We start from the raw sequence: 26,731 nt of genomic DNA on the forward strand, positions 1-26,731 counted from the left end.
GGATATTGGGATAAAATATGGCGGGGTTTAAGAAAAATAATAGGATACGAGATTCCCAAATCTTGTAAGATACTTTATTTGGGAAATTTGACACAAGATATACTACAAAAAGAGGATGAATATCTTGTTAAAGTTCTGCTATCGGCAAGTAAAAAAGCAATAACACGGTTGTGGTATAAGGCAGAACCAGCGATCGTGGGGCAGTGGCTGAGACCTGCGGAAGAAATATTTGTAATGGAAAAAATGATATATAAACTACAATTACAAGAGACAATTTCAGGAAAAATGGGAAAAATGGACAGATTCTAGAGCACAGCAAGACACCACCGTTCCTTCCAAATGTCAAATCATAATTTATTAAATTTTAAAAGATAATGTTTCAACTGAATCTTAAACCAATCTTTGCTACCTACATGAGAAATATGAACTGGTATAGAGGGAATGACGTCACGGATGCAACTTCACAGCGGGTTTCGTCCACTGAGTGGCAGAAAGACTGAGTGGCAGCGTAAACTTTCAGTTTGAACAACTGTAAAACATCTAAAATGGGAAAGAGCTGTTGTGCGATCGACTGTACTCATAGATTTAGCAAGAAATCGGAGTTATCAATTTACAGACTGCCGAAAAATAAGCTTAAGAGAGACAAATGGATCGCTGCAATTCACAGAAACAACTGGATTCCAGGCACCGAAACGTGGATTTGCGGTTCCCATTTTGTGTCAGGTAATGTTGGATTTTTGGGTAGCTAACGTTAAACGGTCCAATCATAAAGTTCTGTGTCCTCATCACTTTAATTTCTACCACAAATCCTGCCTTGAAGTCGGACCAAGCGTCAAGACTTTTGTAAGCCTTCAAGCTTTGCTTCGTGTATTTCCCCGGCGTAGAAATTAAGTACATATAAATATCAGGAAACTGGATTCGTGGCCAAATATTAATGTCCATGAACCACTGGTTCTTGGTAACTGTACCAAATATTAATGTCCATGAACCACTGGTTCTTGGTAACTGTACCAAATATTAATGTCCATGAACCACTGGTTCTTGGTAACTGTACCAAATATTAATGTCCATGGACCACTGGTTCTTGGTAACTGTACCAAATATTAATGTCCATGAACCACTGGTTCTTGGTAACTGTACCAAATATTAATGTCCATGGACCACTGGTTCTTGGTAACTGTACCAAATATTAATGTCCATGGACCACTGGTTCTTGGGGTAACTGTACGGGTCACTGTCAAGTCCAACTGCTTTTAATTTAAGCTCATAATCGGCTGTTATCCCGTCTTCTCCACTAGTTGCAGCTGTTTTTCCTGAAGTTTTGCCACTCAGTGCGAGTAACGGGGCTGGTCCAGTGGGGAAGTGACGTAAATACCCTCTATTCTCCTCTGTTCTTATGTTTTCGCAGGTTGCACAAACCATTGTAGCTTACGTCCTGCATTAAGACACTAGTACAATACAATTAACCCCATTTTGTGATAATGAATGCCTGGTTGGGTTCTCTTTAATTATCGCCTGAAAAACTACACGAGACACCCCTGCTGTGCCAAGACACGCATCCCTCTGCTGCAGCTGCCAAATTAAATAGTTCAGAGGCTCGTATTCCAGTTAGACCTGCTGGAAGTCTGAGGCCGTTGTGGGCGGACCGGACCGACTTCCTCTAAGACAGCAACCGCAAAAAAAGAGTAAGGAAAAAGATCCTGGTACAACACCAGATATGCATCTTGGCACTGAAGGGGAAAGTTGCCCCCAGCTGACCCCGGCGGAAGAGTTTGAGTCAAACTTTTCTCACTCCGGTGCAACGAGATAATTAAATGTGTGGTGTGAGTTTCAAGGAGGGGGTCTGTTGAATTTTTGAATTCCACAAATGTCGCACCCTGAGAGAAGAGAGGGCTCGGGGCTCAAAGTGACACGGCGGGGATGGTTTTGCACTCACCAAAGGTAGCTCCCGAAGTAGGCCACGATATTGTGATGCATGCATTCCTTCACCATGAAGATTTCCTGCTGTATAATGGAAAAGTCATCCCCTAGACACAGAGGGAAAAATCACAGACACATGGAAAAAAATGTTATTTTCATTTTTTAAGCAGCCCCCCCCCCTCCACCACCACCATTTTAAAAGGAAAGGAAACACTGAACTGAACAGAAAATAAAACTATTTGCTTAACTAGAACCTACATAACAAAACAAATTGTGAATAAAACAAAACAGAAACACAGTAAACACTTTTGATTGACTTAAAAGCAGGGCCGAGCTCACCTTATATTCATTCCTCACTACTTAAACTTCACTTTTAAATAAACGCAGCAGATCACAGAGCAGCCAAAAACGTGCCTGGGTACATGATGTACTTTTCTAAGTTTATATGTAGTAGAAGCCAATTTCTAGGGCTGCTTTCCAGTTCAGCCGTGCACTGTAACACATCCAACAAGTAGGAAGTAAAAACAGTAAAGTATGTAAGCCCATCTGCTCCCAATTGTGCAGAAGCACTGTCCCCGGGGTGCTTTATCAGGAGGTTGAGCCTATGAGACTACCGTTTTAACAAAAACAACACACTGTCCATGTAGACAAGAGTCCAGATTAGGATCAATAAAAGGAGACACCTGGTCAAAAAAACCTTTAAATGAAAACAGCAGTCTGTACTTCACTTGGGGCAGAATTTCTAAGCATTTTCCTTTAACTCTTTGGTCATGGTAAACTGTCATGGTTGCTTAATAAACTGGTATGTAAACACGTTTCTTCAACGTATATTACGCGATAACATCATTGTCTGGATCACAACTCAGTCCAAGTGTCAAAACAATGTTGTGACACCCCTGATCCTTTATCTTCACTGACTGCGTTTCCATGCATCAATAACCCTTTTCTAACCGGAATATTAGCAATAACCCGGTTTTACACGGCCATGTAAACACCAATAACCCCTTTGAATAACCGGAATTTGCTCATATTCCGGTTTTTAAAAACCCAAATATGACCCCTAGGTTACTCCTTTTAAAACCCGAGTATGTCATGTAAACGTCTAACGGAATATCCCCATCAAACGGAACATGAATTTGTTTTCTGCGCATGCTCTGTTCACAAGGAATCCTGGTCTTTTGAGTCCAGGAAGTTCTTATAAACACGGAGAAACCAAGACCAGGAGGAGACTAATCACTTCATAAATGTAATGAAGGATATGAACATTTCTGCATTTGTAGACAGTAGAAAGTACCAGGATAGCAAGATTTACGAGAAGGTGAGCGAAAAGTTGCACGAAGCAGCATTTGTTTTGAATTTGGATACAAGAAGAAGAAGCGGAAATGACGGGAATTGCGTCAATATGTTTTCCACACGTCGGTGGATTGATCGAGATATCCCAAATGATTAATTACCATGTAAACTGGGATAACCCTGTTTGCTCACGCAGCACTGGACGCCCCTGAAATCTGATTGGTCCCCCCAAGTGCCACCCCAGATGATTGACATATCAGGGCGCATGTCTGGTCGAAAGGAGCCAGTTGCGTTTTGAAATCAGCGACTCCTGCCATGTCCCTCCTGAGTGAGTAACTGAGTGAGTGAGTAACTGAGTGAGTGAGTAACTGAGTGAGTGAGTGAGTAACTGTGTGAGTGAGTGAGTAACTGAGTGAGTGAGTAACTGAGTGAGTGAGTAACTGAGTGAGTGAGTGAGTAACTGAGTGAGTGAGTAACTGTGAGGGAGCCACAGACCCAGCAGCACATCTATCGTCTCCTCCAGGTTCTACATCTTTAGTGTTGTTGTCTTCTTCGTTTAGATCACACAATCAAGCTTTGCTTCAACCTCCTACTTCTGCTCCAGCTGCTGAATTGTAGTGGAAAACAAAACCAGGCCGAGTTGAGATGAGTAGGTTCTAGTGGAAAAGTGCCATAAATGTTCAAGAAGGTGTTGAAAACCTTCCTCTTCCAGGAACGCCGTCTCTCATGAACCCCTTTAACTTCCTGAGCTTAACTTTATATTTTCTTAGCTGCACCTACTTTGTGATCTACCATGTTTCTTGACTGCATTTCTCTGCTGTAAGTTGCTTTGAATAAAAGTGCCTGATAAAAGTAATCTAATGTGCACTTCGGACACAGAAGCTGCAATCACAGTCACACGTCCTGGATCACGCCGGCTCCGGGTACAAACAGTTTGCATCCGCATGAACAGCTGCTCCACTGTAGTTGCGTTTTCAGCCTGTTGGGTAAGATTTAGTCTCTTTCACGTGAGAGTCTGAATTAAAGTCTAGCTGGAGTGCCAATACCAGTCAAACAATGAACCAAACATCAGGAAATTTCCACCTGCTTCGCATTAAAACTCAAAGTGTGAAGTTTCATCACGAGCTTGTGAAGCATTGAGAAATGTTTCCTCAGATTAACGTTAAGCACGGCTTCGTAATTTGACGACGACGACGAATAAATTACATCAAATCTGAATATATTTCTTGCAACATAGAAACTGGAAGAAGCATGCCTTTGGAGGAAGGGTTTATCATCTCATAGTAATGTATGACGGTCTGTAATTACACCCACCAGAGGGAGGAACTACTGCCGATCACAGATGTTTTCAGCTATAGCTAATGACAGATAGCAAAGAACCACAAATGTTTGAGCCAGTTCAAGTTCGGTGACATTATTCTGAGCTCTGGTCCAAAACAAAACAAAAAAATAAAAATAAAGTGACTAGTCACGCCGTAGTTTTCTCTTCTGGCTGAGTTGTGGCCTGAAAGCGAAGCCACTTCCTCCGGGGCTGAGCACTTCCTCTGAAGACACACATTCTTACGTTTCACGTCAAGATCCAACTCTGGTGGATTGTTACCAACCTAATCCCTAGATTATCTAATAAATATTACGCTGTTGTGCTGTTAAAATGTCACTTCTGAAGGAGAAAAGCTAGTAAGTCCTGCCACCCTTCAGCTACGTCCCTGTACAGCTGATACTCAACAGCCAATCGTCATTTATGTTTGAAAGAGGTTTTTTCAAAGCTTTTCTGCAAATGTTGAGACTTTAATATTCAAAGTAAGTACTTGCATCGTTAAGGTAATCTGCCCCATTTATCTGGGCTTGGAACTGGTTCAGTGGGGTTCAGTTTTCAGTGTCCATCCTAGACCACTAGGATCCTTGTGGCTTCCAACTTATCTCATCCAGGTGAGACTATTCCTCAGCCACTCAGGAATAATTATTTCAAACAAAAATTTACTTCAGAATATGTTGGGGGCAAAATTTACATCATGGAAAAGTTGTCATTTTCCCTCAGAATACAAAAACAAAAGTTCTATGGGATTTGGTCTAAATGGACTGACTACAAGAAGCCTGTAAGATCTGACTTCATTTGAATGTGTTTTTTGTATACGACCTGCTCTCTACACCTGACACCACTCTAATACTGGACTTTATTTTTTTTCAACTGCTTTTTCAAATAAACTGAAAATTAAAAAAAAAAAAAAATGTTAAGAATATGTTGGGGGTTTTTTTAACGGCAACAATATATGGACAAATAATAAATGATTAAGAAAATTTTTTTTATAGTCTGTTTCTACCAAGCAGTACAGTACTATATTGTATGCAATTATTTGCGTTTCCATCATCAAGAGTTGTGAACTATTGGGGAATGGGTAGATTTGTTTATATTTATGTACAGAAATGGGCCGCTATGTATATATATATATAATATATATATATATATATATATATATATATATAGCTAGCAGATGGAGTTAATATAGAGATAGTATGGTGTAAATAAGTATATTTATAGAAATATTTATATGGGCATGTTTGTACAAATATATAGAAATATTTAATTATGTGTATGTATGTATGTATAGGTAAGTGTGCGAGTACAGTGTATAAGTATAATTATAGTATAGTTAATCTAAATACTTGTTAATAAATGATTAGTGAATGGAGGTAGGATTAAATAAGTTTACACTTCTTCCTTCCTACTCCTTTTTGCACAAGTAAAGTTAAGATATTAAGTGTTAAAGGATGAAATTCTTTGGTTTTTTTTGTTTGTTTTGTTTTCTTATCTTCTCTTTTAATTGATGTCTTTTACATGTACAAGATAAAAATCTAATCAAAACTATACTAAAGTAAGGATACCACTGGGTACTAAAATCAGTAGTGAAGTATGCCTAAGGTAAAGATAGAAACATTGCCGTCCCGGGTAAAAAAAAAATACAATCCAGCCAATGATTGTCCAATCCTTCCGCCGATACCTGAATAACTGAACTTTCCTCATCTCTGATGGGAGCAACACTTCCACCACTATCCCACGGAGAGATGATTCACTTCAACAACGTTTCACATCGCCCCATTCAAAAGGGAATATTGTTAATACTTCCAGATGTTCTCTCCAATGGCAGGAATTTGGGATTAACAAAGCAAAGTCAGCATTGTTAGCATTAGAGATTATAAAGTGCATAAAGAGAAAATCTCCTCCATCATTTCCCAGCAGAGATCAAGTGGAAATGATCCTGCGTGACGACTCCTCTGCCGTTCACCCATCTCACTTCGTACCCGCCAACGTGCCACTCCTCCCGGTCTAACCTGTTTGATTGCACGGTCCACCCAAAGTTTTGTTTACCTCTGTGGACGCACCTTTCACCTCCTTTACCTTTCGCAAAAGCAGACTTAAAGAAAAGAAAGCTGTTCTTCAGGAGAGTGACGCTGCCTCAATGTGTCATTTCAAAAAAATCTCAAATGAAAATATGCCGATGTGCCAAGGCTAATACGTAGAGAAACCAGATTACTTTTTTATTAGATAGATTTAAGCATTGAGCAATGGAATTTGGAGGTTTTTTTGGATCCCCATTAGCTACAGAAAAACTGCAGCTATTGTTCCTGGGGTCCCACACATAATACACAGTACATTACAACAAAAATTAAAAGCAAACCTAAAGAGGTAGCATATAAAAAAAGAAAGGAAAAACAGAAAAAAAAAAAAAAGTCTTTCCGTTTAACATTTAGATATAAATAAAATCAATACATATTCGTACATTTTATAACGTCAACAAATTCAAACCATGTATAGTTTGCACCAATAACCATTTTTAATATTCATTTACTTATATTATACATCTATATATATATATATATACACACACACACATATACATACACACATACCCATATACTATCGAAATTAATTATTTATTTAATAATAATTAAATAAGCTACATATATATATATATATATATATATATATATATATATATATATATATATATATATATATATATATATATTCAGGAGATGTTTCTTTACTAATTGAATTCTTTTATGTTAATAGTTTAGTTTGGGAATGCAGACGTAGCTCTGTACATCACCGTACTTTTACCATAGTTTGTCTTTATTTTTGGCAGTGAAAAATTACCTCAGAGCATGTCTTGTGCTGTACCTATGATTTTCTGAACTGTAACATCATTTTTTTGTATAGAACTTGCTGGGTTTTTGATATGGATACATTTCTTACAAATATTAATAAAGAATAAAGTAATCTTTCTCTTACCATTAACCATCTGAGTTGTTAGTGATGTTAGTGAGGTATTTTGCAATTTGCAGCTAAAAATCCTGGTGCTTTAACAATCCCCCCCCACCACCTCCCCTTCCTGTATTCCTGCAGAATAAGTCTATTTAAACCTTTTATAAGAGGAGAAGAGGCAAACACACTTCAACCAAGCCGTCTTGAGTTTATAGATTCAACAGAGGACTAGAAAAAACAAACAAGTTTAGACTTTGGCCACGGATGCATTAGTGAACCCTCATCAGATCTGACAGAGACAAGGTGAAAGAAAGAGAAAAACACACAAAAGTGAATCTCTTCCTTCGCTGGGTTGTAATCAGCTGAGCTCTGTCTGCTCGCCTCCCGGCGGTATAAAGTCCTTCTTGTAATCCCACTAATCTGGACGGCACTAACTCTGTCACTAGGTCACAGACAGCGACACAAAAACTCCCCTCAGTCTGGACGTTAAGTAATAGACGTAAGGAAATTAAAGCCTCCACCAGACTTTGAAACTAGTTTATGAATTTTGGTCAGAGAATGTAAGATATTGGCCAACAATACAGTGAAGACTAATGAAGATATTACATGGCAGAATTTGGAGTAAGACGTTGTGGGATGTTAAAAAAAAATATCTGACTTGATTCAGAACATATTATGTGTCCCATTCAAAAGTCTGGAAACTATAATCGTTTCCAGAATTTTGGTGAAAGCGAAGCCAGTAATTGTCATCTTCACTGAGATAAAAAATAAACTCATGCAAGGTAAAGACAACTAATCTTACCTGGTTCCAACTTTATGATCTTCACAGCAGCGAGTTCTCCCGTCTGTATGTTTCGAGCCTGAAAGACAAACATCACAACTGTGAGCAAAGCTACAAATAAGACGATTCTGGCTCATTTTTTCCCCGATTTGATAATAAAATAAATATAAAATAGTAAAATAAAGAAATCTCATTCCATCCTTTCCTCCGTATGGTACTCTGATGGGCATTTTTAATTTTTCCTCCATTTCCTGACGTCACGGTGCAAAAGGCAACGGGTGACCCACTATAGTATATCCTAACAGGATCATCTGAAAGAGGGATTAAAGACCAAATGTTTGCTTTGATCGGCAGATTAATCAATTCACAAAACCACGGATAAAAGCTCTAAATGTTAATGTAATATTAAGAGTGTAGAGGACCGTCAGTCAAAATAAAGCAGCTTAACAGCGATGCGTTGAGCTGTCTGAACGTGGGACAGAAATTGTGACCATTTCTACTCGCACTAACCCACTTTCTGTCTACCGATGGATAGATTCATCATAAAAATAATAATAAAAGCTTAATATGTCCTATATGTTAATTAAAGCAAACATCTTCATTTGGGTGATTCTTTCACTTTTGTGAAGTGTAGAAAAAAAAACATTAACCTCTATAAAACCTCAGTCACATCCAGCACCACGATAATCAAGGTTCTACCGTTTTTTTGTTTTTTACACTAGATCAACTAAACTTTCAATAAAATACCCCTGAAATAAGTATCACCACTGGAGAGACAACTATGACTTATCAGGAAGCCTTCAAATACTCCAGAAGACTTGACTCTTGCAGATTTATAGTCACATGAATGTTTTTTCCTCTCAATATTCGTGAGTTTCCAGCTTCAGTCAGATTTTATTTTGAAGAGACACGCTTCATGTGTTAGTGAAATTTCCTTGAGAAAGCACTGTTGTCTCACAAATCCAGGTCAAGACGGGATGCAGCGTAATCCACGGGAGAGAAGTGGTGGGATGAGCAGCTAAATCAGCCGTTAACCACCAGCCCTTGCAGCGCGGCCAACTCTCAACTCTCAACATGCTGTTGGACTCAATCATGCAAACCATAAATCCACGCAAGGCTCGAAACCAAGACGCAGACAATATTGAACGTTACAAAAAAATGTATTCTACTATTTATGTCCAGCACATCTGTGCAGCAATGATGTTTCTAAAGTGCTGACTTTGAACCGGGGGAAGCTTGCAACGACTCGGCTTTAAAAGCACGCATGTGTTGCCGGCCGAGTAATTGCTTATAACTTGCGGCCAACTTCGCACTTCCTGAAGCAGCTGTAACCGACTCGAAAACTGAACCAGGAAAGGGGAAGTTGAGAGCTGACTGTTCAAGTAGAAGATGCTGCAGACAAGACGGCTTTAAAAAAAATGTTTGACTACAGGAATCAAGACTGACAAGACAAAACCTCTCACGAGATCAATGAGGGGCCACTGATCTTCTCTGATGAGTCTTCAATAACTTTAACTGACTTTAATAAAGCTTTTGGAGACTGTAATGTGTCAAATCTTGACTGAAACACTTAAGTTTGTTTCAGATTGTCAGCAGAAGTTGCCAATTTAGCTCTTAGGTCACATGTGTCCAACTCAAGGCCAGATTTATGTTTCCTGCTAGAGATTAAAAGTTACAATTGTCTAATCAAAGCAGCCGCTCCAATGTCAAATACTGCCACAATTTTGAGTTTGATCCCCCCGTCTTAGGTGTTCCACTTGAACGCACGGAAAACACATTCAGGTAGACTACCTGGCTGAAGGGAAACTTTCGAGTATCAATATCTTAAAGCACTTGCTTTGAAGTGTGTTTCAAAACACCCGTGTCACATGACCACGGCCAAATGAAACTTGGGTGCGTTTCACACTGAACTACCTGCCGCTTCTGCATTTGGTTGACGCGGTTTGGAACAAACTACACAATCGTACATCCATCTATAGAAAGAGCAGCTATTTTAACAAATGTTTTATGTACAAAAACAGCAACTGATCAACAGCAGGGCAATTGATTATCCTTAGATAAAAAAAAAACTTGAGTAACATGTGAGACACTGTGACTTGCTTGGTCATATTAATGTTTATTTTCCATGAAAAAAATGTTTTCAACAATTTGTTACAGTACTGTTTTGAATCTTAATTGAAATCTGTGTAACAAACATCTTATTTTGATGCACAACAGATCCACCTTGGCGTAAAGTCGCTCCCTGGATCTCGGTAATTGAGTCTAAAACATCATAGCTTCATGATCTATTGGGTTCGAAATTAGTAATAATTAAGAACGCAACAACTTTTGTCAAAATCCCTGACCGACAGTATACACTACGGGGCTCTGAAAAGAAGTTTTTCAAAGTGTGGAGACCTTTTTTGATAAACCCTCCACACAAGTGCAGTAATTAATTTTTGACAGATACCCGTATTGGGTTGCTGGCGTCTCAGGCCTTGGCATGCTGCTTCTACAATCTGTTTTAGTCTTCAATTATACTGTGTTTCACTAAGCGCCTTGTATTAATTGGTTTCTCACTCTTGACATTTTTGTTATACAAACATATGTTGTAAAATGTCACTAAGTAGAGTAAGCCTAACATCATAGAGTGACAGCAGGGGTAAGGGAAGTTCGTTGTGGGGAGGGAATGTCTAATGTTTTTTTTATGTGCAAATCAATAAAAAGAACTATGAAAGAAAGTCCCTGACCGACAGAGACGTGAAAGTGACCACTAGATTGTGCCAGACTGTTTTGAACCCTGGGTAAAATCCCAGCGCAGTCGCTTCAAGTGTCTCGTGTCTCCAGCTGTCCAGCACCGACAGATGGTTTAGAGCTGGGACACGTGGTGGAGTCATGTTGTAATGATTAGAAAATAAAAATATAAACGACATAACTGAGATCACTATCAGCATAATTGATCGGGGCACTCGTGCAGTTATCTGGACATTCAAAGCAGTAAACTGGATTGAAAACGAGATCAGAGAACTGCTGGCTGGTTGTGCAGGAGAGGAAATGCTTCAGCGGATGAGAAAGTGTAGGAGATACAGTACCTTCATCATGAAGTTCACCTTCATAAACTACTGAAATCCTCTGTAAAAGAGACGCTAAGGTGCTAATATTAAGGGATTTTTAAAAGTGCAGTTCAGTGTTGGAAAGTCCTGCAGCTCCAGCTATCAGTATTGATCCAGGATCAGGAGCTGAATGCTCAATTTATCTCTTTTTTCCCCTGCGGTTTTGAAACCGTGACTTTTTCAAATCCCAATATACTAAAAATAAATTTGACAAAAATGATAGGAGTATCAATTCTCAAATCACTTGAAAGAGACAACTGGAAGTGTTTGTTTCGTATTTTCTTTCAACTAAGCTGGAGATCTGGACGTGCCGCTAACAAAAACTAATTTCCTTTGCAGGTACATCTATCTGCCGTCCGTTGGAGCTCGTTAACTACGGCCAAAAGAGTTGGAGAGACAATCAAATCAGTCGTTGTAGAGGAAGACACAGGGGTGGGCTCAATGCGAAGGCGACAGGGCGATGATGTAATCTGGATGGAAACAGTGTCAATGACTGAACGGAGGATTATCAGGAGTTGAAAATCGGCTTTGGCATCAACAGTTAAAGATCAGACTTTTCCTTGAAAGTTTAACCGAAGACTGAAGTCAAACCGTTTCTTTTCAAGGTCGATGTATTTGCTGTCTTGATGACACGCTCAACAAAACTTTAATTTATTGCTCTACACAACTCACTCTCCTCTGACTCATTTCTGTCACCTCTGGTTACATTGCTTTGTTTATTGCGCAATATGATATCACGATTTCTGTTTTAAATAAAATCCCAATTTCTATTTTATCACGATCTTAAATTGGAAAAAGAAAAACAGACAATTGTAAAAGTATCTACGTACTTTAAGCAGGCGGTTGAAGCCCTCATTTTTATACCATCTAATGGTACCAGATCCTTTACGAGACAAAAAGGTAACAGCTTCCTCTTCCCATCGCTGGTTTGACTTTGTTAGTCAAACCAAAATGTCTGTTAGTCGTGTGTTTTGGTGTCAGCTAGCTGCTGCCTGCGGGGTCCCAGGCCCTTTGGCTCTCAGCATCCTGCTCGGGGGGATTCCTCTTCAGGTGATTAAGCACATTAGTCATGTTACCACCTGACGTGCAAACGGTTTCCGTGGAAACTTTGCGAATTACTTTTGCTTGAGCTCGATCACTTGCGGAAAATCCAAACTGATTCCATGTAATTAAGGTGGACATTTTTTTTTTTGAGACCAACTCCATGTGCTACCGCTAGACAAACAAGAAGGCGGGTAGGAAAACGCGCCACTACCTGTAATTAGCTACGATCGGTAGGACAGGTTGACGATACGTCTGGTGAGTCGGTGCATCAGTATAGAGGGAATGCATTGACGTCACTTCCCCACTGGACCAGCCCCCTTACTCGCACTGAGTGGCAAAAATGTCTGCAACTAGTGGAGAAGACGGGATAACAGCTGATTATTGACTTGAATTAAAGGCAGTTGGACTTGACAGTGACCCGTACAGTTACCCCAAGAACCAGTGGTCCATGGACATTAATATTTGGTACAGTTACCAAGAACCAGTGGTCCATGGACATTAATATTTGGTACAGTTACCAAGAACCAGTGGTCCATGGTAGGGCTGAACGATTAATTGCATTTGCGATAATATCGCGATGTGATAGAACGAGATTTTCTAACCGCAAAGGCTGCGATTTGACCAGTCACGTCATCTGGTCACGTGATCTGGTCACGTTGCCGGCAGCGAAAAAAAGTCAACAGTGCCGCGTGTCCGCCTGTAACCTACTGTTTCTACCATGGCCTCAGTGTTAGGGCTCGGCCAGGCAGGGCTTTATAAATATATGGGCTTTATAAACGTATTAAACATATGAGCGCGGAGTCGGCGAGGAGCTGCGCCGAGCACGAGCCGGGCGCACAGCGAGTTGCGCTGTGAAGCCTGATTTATGGTTCCGCGTTAAATCGATGCGGAACATACGCCGTGGGTTACGCGGCGACGCGCATCGTACGGTGCACGTACCGCGTACCATACGGCGTTGGCTCTGCGTTGGTGTAACGCGGAACCATAAATCAGCCTTAAACCACACCTGCAGCAGGTTAAACAGCGGGGCTGCGGGTTCATTGCTGGTTCGTTTTGTTAACTCTGAAAGCTTTATTGGTTTGTTTGTTAGTTTGCTGGTGTTTTTTTTTCTCTCTGTGATTTTTGAGTTATTTATGAAGAAGTTCTGAGTTCCCTGTGAGCAGTACTCGAGTTGAAGGGGGATGAAATAAAAACGGTCCAAATCATCCCCCCTGTAAAACTGCCATCCCTCCTTTCCACCCCTTATGTCATTTCATCAATGAATGTGGTTTTACTGCTATTTCAACATTTAGAGTCATCACCAGAAAAATAACACCAGAAAAATAACTTATTTGACAATTTTCACCTGTTTCAAGTGCATTTTCACTTGAAATAAGTAGAAAAATCTGCCAGTGGGACAAAATTTATCTTCTTATTACAAGCAAAACAATCTTGTTCCACTGGCAGATTTTTGTACTTATTTCAAGTGAAAATTTACTTGAAATGGGTGAACATTTTTGTTTTTTCCAGTGATGAGTCTTTCTTTAAGTGTAATGAGATTTTTTTTTTAACTAAAATTAGACATTTTAACTAGAAATAAGACAAATATTCTTGTTAAGATTGTGAGTTTTTGCAGTGATCCATTTTACTTATCCTGTGAAGGACAGAGTCATATTGATAAGTTCAGAAAAGTGTTTTTTATTGTTGTGTTTTGATGTATTTGATGTAAGCCCAGTGGATATTTAAAGCTTACAGAAGGCTGCATTTAACTGCTGCTATGTCATTCCTGCAGTATTTCTGCAGCTGTTTTGGTCACTGCTATTATTTGTAATATATTATATTATTTGTAATCAGCACAATTATCTGTCCCCATATGATCAAATCTGCCATCCCCCCTGATTATTTTTTTTTACAACTCGAGTACTGCCTGTGAGGAAGGTTTTTTGTTCCCTGTGGGAGTTTTTCTGTGTTTTTCTATTAAACTACGCCTCGTTTTGGCTAAAGTTTAACCCGGTTTGGTGTCGTGCGATTGGGTTCAGAGAGAACAACCCATGTGTAGACGTGTTAAAGAGGTAAAGCCACAGATTTGTTTTCTTTATTGTTGTAATCTGTGCTTTAAATAAATCTGGCATTGTTTATTATAAAACAGACCGATTTATTGCTTGTATAGTTGAAAAATACATGAGAACAGGACCTTGAAAAAAATAATCGCATATTAAATCGCAATCGCAATATTGAGGAAAAAAATCGCAATTAGATTATTTTCAAAAATCGTTCAGCCTTAGTCCATGGACATTAATATTTGGTACAGTTACCAAGAACCAGTGGTTCATGGACATTAATATTTGGTACAGTTACCAAGAACCAGTGGTCCATGGACATTAATATTTGGTACAGTTACCAAGAACCAGTGGTTCATGGACATTAATATTTGGTACAGTTACCAAGAACCAGTGGTCCATGGACATTAATATTTGGTACAGTTACCAAGAACCAGTGGTCCATGGACATTAATATTTGGTACAGTTACCAAGAACCAGTGGTCCATGGACATTAATATTTGGTACAGTTACCAAGAACCAGTGGTCCATGGACATTAATATTTGGTACAGTTACCAAGAACCAGTGGTCCATGGACATTAATATTTGGTACAGTTACCAAGAACCAGTGGTCCATGGACATTAATATTTGGTACAGTTACCAAGAACCAGTGGTCCATGGACATTAATATTTGGTACAGTTACCAAGAACCAGTGGTTCATGGACATTAATATTTGGTACAGTTACCAAGAACCAGTGGTCCATGGACATTAATATTTGGTACAGTTACCAAGAACCAGTGGTCCATGGACATTAATATTTGGTACAGTTACCAAGAACCAGTGGTCCATGGACATTAATATTTGGACACGAATCCAGTTTCCTGATATTTATATGTACTTAATTTCTACGCCGGGGAAATACACGAAGCAAAGCTTGAAGGCTTACAAAAGTCTTGATGCTTGGTCCTACTTCAAGGCAGGATTTGTTGTAGAAATTAAAGTGATGAGGACACCGAACTTTATGATTTGACCGTTTAACGTTAGCTACCCAAAAATCCAACATTACCTGATACAAAATGGGAACCACAAATCCACGTTTCGGTGTCTGGAATCTAGTTGTTTCTGTGAATTGCAGCGATGCATTTGTCTCTTAAGCTTATTTTTCGGCAGTTTGTAAAACGATAATTCCGATTTCTTGCTAAATCTATGAGTACAGTCGATCGTACAACAGCTCTTTCCCATTTTAGATGTTTTCCAGTTGCTCAAACTGAAGGTTTACGCTGCCACTCAGTCTTTCTGACACTCAGTCTTTCCCCTAAAAATACGACTTATACTCCAGTGCGACTAATATATGTTTTTTCCTCCTTTATTATGCATTTTATGGCTGGTGCGACTTGTACTCAAGCAACTTATAGTCTGGAAAATATGGTAAATCAAAATCAACTACATTACTGAACACTGCAAGCCCCCCCCCAAAAAAAATAAAGTAATTCTGAAATCCAACATGAGAAGCATAAGAATACTTGACTGGATTATTCACCTGTAATCAGGGAGCTATTATCTTGGATAGAGGTGGTATATCACATCTACTGCATAAGGAAAAGAAGTCAATTTCAGAACTACAGCAACCGGTTTCAGGAGAACTCAAACGTTCAACGTTCAGCCGTAAACTTCTCTGCTCCAACTTATTTTGACAGTTTCAGAATTCATAACAAATGTATTTTTCGCTGCGTTCATTTCCACTCTACGCACAAACCCTGCCCATAATTTCTGGAAAACCCTGCCCATTAAAATACATCTGTGCATGAGCAGCTAAAAGTGGGCTTTTCAGCATTTGAGGTGTTTCCGCCGTCAGTGAAACCTCCAACACGCCCACGGTGAGACGTATGTTTAGATAGGGGGCCGGATCGTATTTCAGCCGGCTGTGGCCCTCGCGAGTCCCGGAGAATACCAGGCGCAGCATTCCTCCGGTGGCCTGTCTGGGGGCGGGGGCGGCCTGAGGGGGACGGGGGGGCCGGCCTGGGGGACGGGGGGGCTGGCCTGGGGGGGGGCCGGCCTGAAGGGCTTTGTATGGAGGGAGACCGTGAGTGACGGCTCAACCACCACGTCTGGATCAGACGGCTGGTCTGTTCGTCTGTGACAGATGGATAATACGCCTCGGTGCAGCCGAGGAAAGAGCAGGGAAACTCTGGGGGCTTCAGGACCTTCAGAGGTTTTTCCACACAATGAATGCGTTTACAAGGGAATTTTAATTCCTCTTTAATTCAGAATTAAAACTAAATTCAGATTCAGAGAAACTTTATTCATCCCCGAGGGGCAATTCAGGACAACTAAGCAAATCTTTAAATCCGATTTAAAATGAGTAAAACTTACCATGTAAACACCTAATTCCGAATGAAAATGGCCATTCCGAATTAAACTTAATTCCGAAGTAAGTGGCTGGTTTATTCCCATTATAAATCCGAATAGAATAATTCCGCGATCATGTCTACACTCATTCCTCTTTAAATTAATTCCGGTCTTTCTTTCTGCTCGTTCCCTCGCCCGTCTGTCTCCATGACGCTTATATTCCGCGCTGGGCTGGTTTTCCAAACAAAGTTTCAAGATGGCAGCACGCAGTAAACGCTGGTCAAGAGCAGGGACCATTTATTTAATAAATAGCTTGGAGGACCTGGAAATAATTAAAAGAACAGATGGAAACAGGAAACATCAAAATTGTGAGCTTTTCAAAGTTGTAGCGGCTAAGTTTGTTTTTCTTCCGGTAGACGTATCTTCCGGTCCGCCCCCCTATCCAATCAGAACCTTCCCAACCCCCAGACCTTAAGAGGAATTGGAGAAAGCCGATCAAACGTGTTTTCCATGTAAACCTCAATTCAGAATTACTATTTCCATGTAAACTCGAAGGAAAATAGTTTAATTCGGAATAATTAATTCTGAATTAAAAAACAATGTAACCGTGGCCAACCACACATCTCCAGACCCGTACGTGCTTGCAACATGTAATCCTTGAGGTTTTTAAAGAAAACTAAAAAGGTAGAAAGTAGAAACAATTCTGAACTGTCACTTCATTGTCGGTTACCATGCCGATAGCAAAACTTTCATCACGTCTGAGAGGGTAAAGGTCATGTTTTCATAAGGCTTGATGTTGTAAACAGCAGTTCACAACTTAGTTAATAATCACACGAAGCCAAACATGAAAAAGACCAAAAATAAAATGCTGAGAAAAGCTTCAACACGAGCAGGTAAAAGCACAAAACATTAAAAAAGAACCCAAATAATAAGATTTACAGAGTTCAGTTTGTTTTACTGAAACTCATCTATTAAAACAACATGAGAAACATTAAATGTGTGTCATAACTCCAGTTACTTTATACTTCCTACCATCACGCCCCACACGTGCCGTGTTTTATGGGTCAGAAATGATGTCACGAGCTGCACAGCTACTGACTACGTTTACATGCAGTCAAAATTCGGGTTATTGCTAATATTCCGGTTACTGAAACATTCGGAATATCCCTGTTTACATGGTAATTAATCCAATTAATCCATTAATAATAATATATAATAATAATTAATCCAACAATAATATCTGGATCAAACCAGCGATGCGCGGAGAACATCATGACACAATTCCCGTCATTTTCGCTTCTTCTCCCTGTATCCAAATTCAAAACAAATGCTGCTTCGCGCAACTTCTTGTAAATCTCGCTATCCCGGTACTTTCTACCGTCTACAAATGCCAAAATGTTCATATCCTTCACATTTATAAAATGATTAGTCTCCTCCTCACTCCAAAAGTGTGGCGTGGTCTTGCGTTTCTCCGTGTTTATAAGAACTTCCTGGACTCAAAAGACCAGGATTCCTTGTGAACACAGCATGCGCAGAAAACAAATTCATGTTCTGTTTGATGGGGATATTCCGTTTGCCGTTTACATGACCGAATATTTGGGTTTTAAAAACAGTAACCCAGGGGTCATATTCGGGTTTTTAAAAACCGGAATATGAGCAAATTCGGGTTATTCAAAGAGGTCATTGGTGTTTACATGGCCGTGCAAAACCTGCTAATATTCAGGTTTTAAAAGGGTTATTGATGCATGTAAACGCAGTCAATAAATGTGTGTCATAACTCCAGTTACTTTATACTTCCTACCCTCACGCCACACACGTGCCGTGTTTTATGGGTCAGAAATGATGTCACGAGCTGCACAGCTACTGTTTCATGAGTGTTGCAGCTTGGCCGGCCGCGGTCAGCCGTGCCCAGTTCCTCTTAGTGAAAACTACGTCTGGTACCCCTCCCATTCACAACCACTGGTACAGAATGTACCAATCCAGTTGCAACAGACCGGGCTCAGGCTTTACGTGCAGACTAGCAACCAACATTTTTGCAGAATGTCTAACAGAACCTGAGATCAACACGTTTTTACTAGAAAACTGTTATTTGACAGTAGTCCTCCTCATCGCCACGGCATTTTAGATGCTTTCTTCCAATCCAAACAAAACACACCAACTCTTCGTATGAAAAGGGGGGAAAAAATGAACAGATATCCAGGGTTACCACAAAAAATAAAATAACTCAGCCCAATGCAGGCATGTTTTTTGTGTCATATAATGATAATAGTTCATTTGTCTTCCATATACTGATGCATCATCTACATCACCCAAAGTTTAGATCTTGAACATTAAATTAAAACACACAAAAGATTTTAGTTGCTTCTGGTTTTTCTTTTCAAGCCAATGTAAGGTAAGAGTTTACTGTCGTATAAAGCTACTGGGGAACTCGCAGTTGCACTGGACAGACGTCTAAAGTAAGTCACAACAAGAACAAAGCTGTCTTATCTTTTCTGTCATCTAGGAAAGGTCCAAACATTTGCCTTCGTTCTTAAAAACTTGTTGACCCAAGGTGTTATTAGCCGTTCTGCAACCATCTTGGTTTGTTTTGGTGATATTTGAAACTACTGTCTTGAGTCATCGCATAACTGGTACACATCACCGGTACACTTTGTACCGGTGAAAATGGCAGTTTTTCATGTTGTTGTTGTTTCTAATGGTTGTTTTTAATGGTTTTTAACAGCTGGGAGAGTTACCAGACCCATTTAAAAAGAACTTTTGTGAAGCAAATGTTTTTTTTTTGCTTTTTTCTTAAGAAAGGCCTTTGAGCTGAATGAGTTAAACATTTGTTATTCAGTTCTAGTAGCACTCATGACTGCTGGGAAGAAAAAAAAACATTGGAAAGGCAACCCTAATATAGTTTCTGGAAAATGTTGTTGCATACTTTTTATTCACACTTAAGAGTAAAATACAACTCAGTAATTACTCCTCCTGGATTCTGGACTTGCCCTCGGACTTATAGGACGGGAAAAAAGCAGCTTTAAAATAAAAAAATCTGACCATCTTCAAATGCAAAACAACATTTAGATGCAGCCAGAATCCCAAACCACTAACATATGGCCGTATCTACATTTTCTCCCACAAGCTTGGCAGCCATCAGATGTTGACTCAGAAAACAAACCCGGTGCTCTTGGAGTGATTAGTCACGGTATCTCCAGATCTGACGCCGGGCTGTGGGAACCAGAGTTTACCGTACCTTGTACACGTCTCCATATGTGCCGCTTCCGACCCTCTGGATGAGCTCGAAGTCGTGCTGAGGATTCCTCCTCTGGATTTCACCGCTGGGCCGGGGAAACAGATCCATGATAGCCTGATCCAACGGGATCCTTTACATTTAGTTGAGGTGAAATAAACGCTGCCTGGGCTGGTTTTTGGACCAACGCTATTCATATGGCGCCTCTACGTCCTCCATGTCCTGATGCAGAGACAGAGAGTTGGAAAAGAAGGTGTTAAAGGAAGAATCCTTAATCCAGTTTAAAATCTTACACAGGATGCATTACTCTAAAGCAGGGGTCGGCAACTCAAAATGTTGAAGGAGCCATATTGGACCAAAAACACAAAAAATAAATATGTCTGGAGCCGCAAAAAATGAAAAGTCTTGTATAAGCCTTAGAATGAAGGCAAGTACAATCTTGAGAAAAAAGTCGAAATGTCGAGAAAAAAGTCGAAATGTCGAGAAAAAAGTCAAAATGTCGAGAAAAAAGTCAAAATGTTGATATTAAAAAAAAGGAAAAAGGAAGAAAAAAAGAAAAAAGGAAAAAGAAAAAAAAAAGAAAAAAAAGGAAAAAGAAAAAAAAAAGAAAAAAAAGGAAAAAGAAAAAAAGGTCAAACATTTTTGAAAAAGCTCCAGGAGCCACTAGGGCGGCGCTAAAGAGCCGCATGCGGCTCGCCGACCCCTGCTCTAAAGCTAGAAGGGCAAAGATATTTGACAATATGGATGAAAATTGTAGTAGATGCAACTGGAACATTAACACATATGTTTTGGTCATGGCCATCCTTGAACTCATTTTGGTTTGGAATTTTGGTTTGGAATTTATTACTTCAATATCTGAAGTAACGGGAATAGAAAGTCAGCATATTTCTGAAAGCAGTTCTATCAGCATTCTGGGAGGTGATTGGTCCTTACAGCATCATTAGCTGCAATACTTGCTGTTGAATCTCAATATAATACTAGTATTAATATGTTGCATAACTACATTCATATAATTCATGCAACAGCTCAAAAAACAGTTTTAATAACACTAACCCAAATCAAATCATGATAATCGATTCTGAATCTTAAGAATGGGAATCGATTCTTGACATTTGAATCGATCCCCAGCCCTAGTGAACATCATGTATGTTTATAATTTTGTGTTGATATATTTGTTCTGTTGCAAAACTATTAAAAAATTAACAAAAATGAATACAGCTTTTTTCTTAATTTTTTTTTTCATGTATGGTAATTAAAAAAAAAATTATATATATATATAAAAAATAAATACAGCTTTTTTTAAGAATGAATACAGTTTTTTTTATTTTATTTTGCATGCTGGTAATAATATATATATATATGAGTACAGCTTTTTTTTAAAGAATGAATACAGCTTTTCTTTAATTTTTTTAATTTTTCATGTTGGTAATAAAAGAAAATATAAGTAAATAAATATAATAATATATAATAAAATAAATAAAAAATAATAAAAATAAATAAAATATAATAACATAATAAATAAAGTAAATATATTTAAAATGTTTTTTTTTTCATGTTGATAATAAAATATATATATGTATATAATAAAAATTAGTACAAAAATTATATATATATATATATATATATATATATATATTATATATATATATAAATAAATAAAATAAATAAATAAATAAATCAATAAAAAAAATGAATACAGCTTTTTTTTTTTAAGAATAAATACCTCTTTTTTCTTTTTTTAAGCCAGTTTCCTCCTCAAAAGTTAGTTCTGTCCAACTGAATTAACCTGATCCAGCAGCTACACGGGGCCGCTCCAGCCGTTAAGGCTGATTTATGCTTCCGCGTTACACCAACTCAGACCTACGGTGCGCGTCGCCGCGCACCCTACGCCGTACCCTACGCCGTACGCTACGTATGCTCTGCGTCGCTGTAACGCGTCTAAAACCATAACTCAGGCTTTAGACGCAGCCGGGGCTAACTGAGTTACTCCCAACTTTCCAGGCTCTTACCGTCAACAACAACGAGGCAGCCGCGGCTCACATCTACGTCCTGCATGTCAAACACCCCCCCGGACTTTAACGGCAACGCTGGCGTCGAATAAACCCGTAAAAGCGCTGCGTGGAGCTCCTTTTGTCACCGAGGAGAAGCAGCAAACTTCAGCGGGCTGCTGCGGCTCCAATCCCCGCAGAAACGTGCAGCTCCGCCGCGGGCATGTCACTCCCCTCCGCGGGGACTCTCACGGACCAGCCACGGGTTAGAGTACGGCTTCGGTTCCAAACTGCGTGAATTGTGCATTTAATTGAAGTTTAAGCGGAGTAATCTCGCAGGAAAAAGGCGACAGTAATCTGAGGTTTCTGTCCAACTGCGTCCCGCTAATCTGAGCAGTTGTGAGGCTGTGGCGGCGCGTTCACGGCCGCCTCGGACATTCCTGCTTCCAGCCTCAGCAAAAAAAAAAAAAATGTTTTACTTAACATTTGCAAAAAGTACAATGATTACAAATCTTCACATTATGCAATTTCAAGTTAAATTATAACATATAAAGAGTATAACTCAAATAAAAAACAAAACAAAAAGCACAACACATTATAATTATAACCAGCCAGGGGGGATGGAATTATAATTTATAATTATTTGCCTTTTTTTCTCAACATTTCAACTTTATTCACGAAATTTCAACTTTTTTCTCGACATTTCGACTTTTTTCTCGACATTTCGACTTTATTCACGAAATTTTGAATTTTTTCTCGACTTTTCTACTTTTTTCTCGACATTTCGACTTTTTTCTCGACATTTCGACTTTATTCACGAAATTTTGACTTTTTTCTCAACATTTCGACTTTTTTCTCGAAATTGTACTTCAACATTAATCTTGACTTTTCGACTTTATTTCTCGACATTTCGACTTTTTTTCTCGAAGTGCATAATGAAAAAAAAATCTTCCTCCTCTAAAAGATTATTTTTATTTTTCTCCTGCTTAGCCCTAATACTCTTCCGTATTTTCATCTACGGAAGAGTGTTAGGGCCACTGGAAAAAAAACACACAAACAAACAAAAAAAAAAGTCAGATTAAAGTGAATGAAATGTATTAAATCATGACAACACAAAAACAACACAACACCAAAAAAACATTGTGCGCAGCATTAACATTTCACACAAAACCAATAATCATGTGTTGAACAATGACTGAAAAGGCAGAAGCAAACTGCTTATAAAAGCCTATCATATATTACCAACTCTTTTTTTTTTTTGGCTACCAACCTCCAGAAAACCAAAGAGACAATATAAAGGCAAAGAAACAACAGAAAAGCAAAGAAACATTAACAGATAGTCAATTGCACTTATAAGCTTCAAAAATATCTTGGAGAAAGGGAACCATTCATTGTCCTCTTCCTCTACCAAGAACAATACAAACCTATTGGGAGTAACACGTCTATCTACGTGAGACATCTATCTAGGTAGTTTCTTTGTCTGAATTATTCTTACCTTTACTCCAAGATTACTAAAATAATGGTTCAAGTCACCTGGGCCAGTCCTATAAAGTTTTATTAGAAATGTATTTCTTTATTGATTCATAATTTAGGATCCAGAATGTATTAGTTTATTTGTAAGGATCCCCATTAGCTATGCCCTTAAACACAGCTCGTCTTACTGGGGTCCACATTAAAAAACAATACATTTAAAACATACAGTTAAAAACAAGACATAAAGAAAGAAAGAAAACGAAATAACACGACAAACCTACATTAAACTTTACCGTACATCATTATCTTAAAGGAAAAAGAAAAGAAAACATACATGAAACATTCCAATATACAGTAAAACATCATCTAGGCCATGAAAATCAGATCAAAAATACACTTTACCCTGTCCAGTATGTATATGTGTCTGTATAAGTGTGTGTGTTTGGTATCCTATACATATGATATTCCAAGGTGTTTCTTAATTTGCTTTTTGAATATTGATTTCTGTGTTAATATAGTAATATAGTGGTAAATAATTCCATTATTTCATTTATCTATATTCTACTGTATGCTTCAGAAAAGGAGTGATGGAGTGAGAAATAAAGGATTATCTTATTTTATCGTATCTCTTAAATGACAGTAGGCATTAATGAGGTAATAAATGCATTAAACTGTCTGCATCGCTCTGAGTCCGGAGCTTCCTTATTTTGCCATACTGTTAATAATTAAAAAAGCAGTTGAAATAGGAAAAAAAATACAATTTGAAAACAAAAGAAACCCTTTAAATAAATAATTGTGAAAAATACGCACATTTATGTAGGGCCTTGAATGCAGCATATTTTCCCATGTCAGTGCTTTGTCGCCACCAACCGGCGGAAGTTGAAACTACAGGGGCAACATTTTCTGAACATAAAAGCAGAAAAAAGGGCTGGTCACAGTTGGAAAGCAAATATTCTCTGGTCTCTGATAGTTTTACACCTCGTTTCATGACCACATTCACAGTTCTGCCCCGAACCGAAGTTTATTTGTATAGCACAATTCAACACAAGGTCATTCAAAGTGCTTTACATCAACATTAAAAGCAGCAAGGCACAATTAAACAGTAAATAACAAATACAATGAAATAAAATGATGAGAAAGGAGGTAAAATAATAAAAAGCACAAGTTGTTAAAGTCAGGGCAGTAGAGTACAGCAGGTAAGTATTTAATTTAGGAGTACGCTTCACTAAACAGTAATGTTTCTAGGCCTGATTTAAAGGAGCTGACAGTTGGAGCAGACCTGACACTGCAAAAACTCAAAATCTTAACAAGAATATTTCTTATTTCTAGTCATTTTTAGTCAAAAAAAATCTCATTACACTTAAACAAGAGTCATCAATGAAAAAAAACACAATTTTCACCTGTTTCAAGTAGATTTTCACTTAAAATAAGTAGAAAAATCTGCCAGTGGAACAAGATTTTTTTGCTTGTAATGAGAAGATAAATCTTGTCCCACTGGCAGATTTTTCTACTTATTTCAAGTGAAAATTCACTTGAAATAGGTGAAAATTGTCAAATAAGTTATGTTTCTGGTAATGACTCTTGTTTTAAGTGTAATGAGATTTTTTGACTAAAAATGAGACATTTTAACTAGAAATAAGACAAATATTCCTGGTAAGATTTTGAGTTTTTGCAGTGCAGGTCTACAGGACGTTTGTTCCACCGGTGAGGAGCAGAATAACTGAACGCTGCCTCACCTTGCTTGGTTCTGGTTCTTGGGAACCACAACAAACCAGATCCAGATGACCTAATTTGTAATTTAATCATTTATTTCAAAACCGGAACAGTGCACAATAAGACATGAATCTTGTACAAGAGAATATGCATTGTGCCAGGTTGTAGCAGCTTGCTATTTTCCACCTGTAGTCTCTGGGCAGGTTGATGGAATAGTACATAAAAATTAGTATAGAAAAAGAATAAAATAAGTAAAAGAGCAGAACAAAGCAAAGAGACTATAGATACAGATAAATAGAAACATGGAAGCAGATTTAACAGCACCTAAGATTTAAAGCTAGGCTGCCCCCCCAACACACACACACAACACACTTCATAAATGTACACACCAGGTATCAGCAACCCATACGGCTCTTTAGCGTCGCCCTAGTGGCTCCCTGGAGCTTTTTCAAAAATGTTTGACCTTTTTTTCCCTTTTTTCTTCTTTTTTTACATTTTTTTCTCTTTTTTTCCTTTTTTTTCCTTTTTTTCTCTTTTTTCTTTTTCCTTTTTTTCTTCTTTTTTTTCCTTTTTTCTCTTTTTTTTCCTTTTCCCTTTCCTTTTTAATCTCGACATTTCGACTTTTTTCTCGACATTTTGACTTTTTTCTCGACATTTTGACTTTTTTCTCAACATTTCGACTTTTTTCTCGACATTACGACTTTTTTCTTGAAGTGCATGAATGAACGTTGGTCAAGAAAGACATAAATGAGTCTCAAATATCTATAAATTCTGTCTGTTTACCCTTGACTATATAAGTCAACCTCTCCAGTCCAAGACCCGTCACCAGCTCCTTCTTCCAGAATCCAAGTGATTGTGTTTCAACGTTTTTCCAGTGTAGTGCAATCATTCTTCTTCCATGGAGAAGTCCAAAATCAGTAATTTTTGATTGCTTTGTTGTGTTGACAGTGACTTTGGGGTTTATCCCAAGTATGCAGATTTTTGGCATCAAAGGAATGTTACACTTGGTCATCAATGATAAGCATTTCTGCATTGTAATCCTTAATTATTTTGTCTTTCAATATTTTTTTAAAACTCAACAGAGATCTACATAATCTACAAAAAATAACATACATGACAAAAAGATTACTGAATATAAAGTGCGTTATAAACAGAGGTGGGTAGTAAGGAGTTACATTTACTCCGTTACATTTACTAGAGTAAGTTTTGGGAAATGTTGTACTTTTAGGAGTAGTTTTGAATCACTATACTTTTTACTTTTACTTGAGTAGATTTGTGAAGAAGAAACTGTTTCTCTTACTCCGCTACATTAGGCTACGTTGAGCTGTTACTTTTCTTTTATCCCTTTTATCCGCGTACGCGTCAATCTCATCAAATCACTGGTGATTCTTTGGGAAAAATGTATGTTTTTGCATGTTTTGTCACATTTACACAGACTCAAACACACACAGAGTTTCTATGAGTTCATGTTTGTTCTAGTTCTGCCTGGTTAAAAAAGAAAAGTACAAAGGCTTGAAATTTTGTGCTACTTGTGCTTAATTTCTTAAGTTATTATTTTAT

General features: G+C 38.4%; 1 protein-coding gene across 4 annotated transcripts in view; it reads right to left on the minus strand.

Annotated features, from left to right (window-relative positions):
- Nucleotides 1-22,391, minus strand: part of map4k5 (mitogen-activated protein kinase kinase kinase kinase 5) — a 65,999-nt gene extending 43,608 nt beyond the window's left edge. For all 4 annotated transcript variants that reach the window (XM_061743725.1, XM_061743724.1, XM_061743723.1 and 1 more), the window contains exons 1-4: nucleotides 22,007-22,391; nucleotides 20,001-20,219; nucleotides 8,280-8,337; nucleotides 1,937-2,027 (exon numbers count right to left, since the gene is read on the minus strand). In XM_061743725.1, the coding sequence (XP_061599709.1) occupies nucleotides 1,937-2,027; nucleotides 8,280-8,337; nucleotides 20,001-20,108 (257 nt within the window). In that variant the 5' untranslated portion in view covers nucleotides 20,109-20,219; nucleotides 22,007-22,391. The remainder of the gene's footprint in view (nucleotides 1-1,936; nucleotides 2,028-8,279; nucleotides 8,338-20,000; nucleotides 20,220-22,006) is intronic.
- Between the last annotated feature and the right edge of the window lie 4,340 nt (nucleotides 22,392-26,731).

Source organism: Cololabis saira, chromosome 16 (genome assembly GCF_033807715.1).
Source record: "Cololabis saira isolate AMF1-May2022 chromosome 16, fColSai1.1, whole genome shotgun sequence".
Classification (NCBI taxonomy): domain Eukaryota; kingdom Metazoa; phylum Chordata; class Actinopteri; order Beloniformes; family Belonidae; genus Cololabis; species Cololabis saira.